The sequence below is a fragment of the Cenococcum geophilum genome (assembly GCF_001692895.1).
Source record: "Cenococcum geophilum 1.58 unplaced genomic scaffold K441scaffold_47, whole genome shotgun sequence".
In the NCBI taxonomy this organism is placed as follows: domain Eukaryota; kingdom Fungi; phylum Ascomycota; class Dothideomycetes; order Gloniales; family Gloniaceae; genus Cenococcum; species Cenococcum geophilum.
The window spans coordinates 702601-706318 of NW_027137605.1; the positions used below are offsets into that span (position 1 = coordinate 702601).

A 3718-nucleotide genomic window follows, 5' to 3' on the forward strand; every position below is an offset into this window, starting at 1 on the left:
TTGGTCCCATCAGGATGCATTCAACGTTTACGCCCGATCCTGCAGGACGTCATTCGGAAGCCATTGCCACCTAGTAGGCTGTGCTAGTGCAACTCTGTCCACCTGGATGTCTACCTATGTTGTGTACACTGTAGCAACTAGGGCACCGTGTTTCCCTGGGTATGTTTGACTCTGAGAATGCCTTTGCGCCAAGCTTCCTATCATGCCATAAGCGCAAATTGTGCGCCCTTACGAAGTTCGAAGAGATGCACTGGCGAACAGGACGACAGAAATGGACAGGAGGAAATGGAGAGGCGGCAGAACCACACAAGACAAAATCACTTAGACGTATCGGAGCCCCACCAGGCCACAATGTTGGGCTCCCATCAATCCATCCTTACTAGACCTCGTATACCACTCTAGCCTCAAAAGCAAACAAGATTCCACCATCCGGCAGCCTAGCTACCGCTTCAATATCGAGGACCACAATCCCATGATCGGGTCCCAAATCCAGTAGATACATATCGCCAACCATCTCATTGATTCCCTGGACTAGCGGTCCGCCATAGGTATAGTCGTCTTCATTCCTTACGGTGAATGGTTTAAAATCGGAGATGTTCTTCTTGATCGTATACTCGGGCTCGTCTTCGAAATTGACTCGATTAGCCCAAAGCTCAAGCGTAGCGTCAGCCAGTCCGGGTAGATCACGGGTTCCCGTATCGCCACGGAGGTAAAAGAATATGCGGTGGTCTCTACGTTTCGTTAGCATCCGCCACGGATGGTTGCTCATCATGTCGATGTCGCGCTTACACAATCGGTGGGTTCGGAGATACGGTGAACTCGAGTATCTCGAAGAGCTGATCGGCTGCTTTTTCACGAGAGTAATATGCCGGATTGTCGCCGGGAACTCTTTCGCGTTCGGTGTGATGGTCCAGGTCGACGAGTGCTGCCTGATGAGATGCTGGGACGAAGTGAGAGCAGGACAGTGGTGCAAGAAGTAATAGAAGGTGAAACAGCTTCATTATGTTGCGAGACGATGGAGACGATGTGTAGAGAGAGGAAAGTAAATGTGACAAGGAGCCCTCGAGTGTCGCTCTCTACAATGTACTGTACACATACTGGAACCGCCGTTGACAAGTTCTGCTCTGCACACAAACAAGGGGCGAAGTTGCGGGGCTGAATGGTGTATGTATTTGCAACGTACTGTGAAATGCCAATCGCACGAGATCTAGTGGGCAGTGCGTCATCTCGCCCTACGCCCGCTAATCTGGCACCTGAGGTGGCTGTCCCTTGTTGACACCGCCCCCAATGTGAACTACGCCCCGTCTCAGAATATGCATGTTTCCTTGGCTGTCTTGTCCAAGTGCGGCGTTTGAGTTAACGTCGTCCGCGCGCATTTCAAACTGCATCTGCACACGTGTACAGCTGCCCTGAGGTCAGGGCATCCTTAATATCCTCCCTTTAGTCGCACGCTTACCGAGATGGAGAAACCCCTCGCGTACCTTAAGAAGTTGGCTGACCACCTGTTTGAGAGAGCTGGCGAGCTCTGCAAGTCGGCTGAGATATTTGGACAAGATGCTGAAGCTCCCGGCGATCGATTCAACATCCCATGCCACTCTAAAGGACATGAAGACGGGTGCAAGAAATCGAGCCAAGGTCTACGGCTGCCGCGCTCGAGAAAGATTATCCAATAGAACCGACCCAAATATCCTAGCAGAACTGCTTTCCGAAGGAGAGGACTCTTTACAGGATATCGTAGCGCAAATTCTTTGGGCTGTTGGAGCCTAGGGCGTTGGATAGGTGCGACCGTATTTAAACAATTACAAAGACTTGTTTAACAATTCTAGAAATGCCATTACATCCAAGCTGTTGATTGAAGCTAAGCAGCTTTAACAATAATACCCGCGGTTTCAAAGCCTTATAGCCCCCTAGGAATAAATTAATTTCAGCACCTCCGAACCTAGTGTACAAGGGGTGATCGATATGGTGCACGGTGTTAGCAGATTATGGCAAGCTGAACGTGATAAAGGCACGCGAGGGAAAGCAATGTCCTTTTTCCATCGTCTATGTGACGTGATCGGTTCACACTGCANCATGCTATAGGTGTTGAATTAAGGTTATGGAGCTAAAACTCTATGTATTACTTTTTTTTATATAGGTGGTTGAAGAGATTTCAAGGAACTTCGACCGCCGGTCGAATTTGTCTAATTGGTTAGATTCCTGCCAAGAGCTTTCTCCCACAAGTCTTATCACGTGATATCGTTGCGGGCTTATTTTCCAACACCCTCCCTTAAGCTTGGTTAAGACTCCATATATTAAACTAATTTACATTGCTCCTAGTGACAGAGCGGGAGCTCGATTATCTATATTATACACCCCCCCCCCTAACACGCAGTATTTAAGTTGAGAGAGGGAAGATGGAGACGACAGAGGGGGAAGGAGGCTTGTCGCGTCAATCGCGTCGGGAACGCGTCAAGACAGCCAAGGCCTTTGAACACGATAGTTACGAGAGCGATATAGAAGATACGGTTCACGTGGCAGCAGTGGCCCCTAGGGCACCACGATCAAAGCGTATAGGGAAAAAACTACGTCCTAAGGATTAGATAGGGTTAATAAGAAACCGCGCAATAGCCAAAAAGAGAGCAGAGTAATTAGTAATAATAGCTACTATAGTAAACTAAGTAATAACTAAAAAGACAAATATAATAAGCATATAGATTAAGGTGCTAACTAACCTAGTTACGTTACTATTAGGGGCAATAGAGGAATAGAAAGAGGTATAAGTAAACTAAATTAAAGCCCTTACTAAAATATTTATAGAGTAGATTAATGCGCTTAGAGTAAAGGTTATAAAAAAGATGGAGGTAATCTAGACCTAATTATCTAATATTTAAATACTACTAAGCGCAGATCCGTTATACGTGGAGGTTACCTATATACCGCTAAATAGTTAACTAAGTAACCTAACGTCCTTCCCGTTAAGGAATACTATACTATTAACTATTACTAATACGCTATACTGTATAGTTAATATATCTAGAGTTAAAGAAGAAAATAAGAATAAAGCATAACTGGGGGTAATTAGGTAAGTAATTAAAAGTAATATATATATAACGGAAGGCTATAAGAGCTAGTGCTATATAGTAGTAATTAAAGACCCTAGGAACCCTATACGTATTAGGATAACTTATAGAAATAAAGTTAAGCTCTAATATATAAAAGAAGCGGCCTAAAAAACCTTAGCATTTAGTGTTTAGGTACTACAAGACCAGCTCTACCTAGTAAAAATTAATAATGCTAACTAAATAGCAGTTTTTAACTAGGAAGAAAAAATTTAAGATAAAGCAATAGAGGTATTAGGAAAAGAGAATAATATATATATAGCCTAGATAGGATAGCTTAGTAAAAAAGATATAGAAAAGGTATATAGATTAATAGTTATATATATTACTAAAAGTAGTAAGGCAGTACGGTTGCTATAGAATTAATACTTTTATATTATAGGGGAATTAGCCTATATTAGAACCTATAAACCTAAAAGCGGTCTAACATAATGCTATTAGTATTAAACACTAGGATATAAAGCATTCGTATTTATAAGACCGTAAATATATACTAGATGCGCTTAAGAAGGATATTATTATAATAACTGCCAAGGATAAATTCTAAAGTGCATACCTTGTAGAGGACCATATAAATTATTTAGTAAAAATTATTAAGTGCTTTATCCTACCCGATA

General features: G+C 43.0%; 1 protein-coding gene across 1 annotated transcript; it reads right to left on the bottom strand.

The window, feature by feature from the left end:
- Positions 1–379: 379 nt before the first annotated feature.
- Positions 380–1001, bottom strand: K441DRAFT_579212 (uncharacterized protein; the record flags this gene model as incomplete). Its single annotated transcript, XM_067644325.1, has 2 exons — positions 380–731; positions 790–1001. The coding sequence occupies 2 exons, from the start codon at positions 999–1001 to the stop codon at positions 380–382; spliced, it is 564 nt and encodes a 187-aa protein (XP_067499943.1).
- Positions 1002–3718: the final 2717 nt, after the last annotated feature.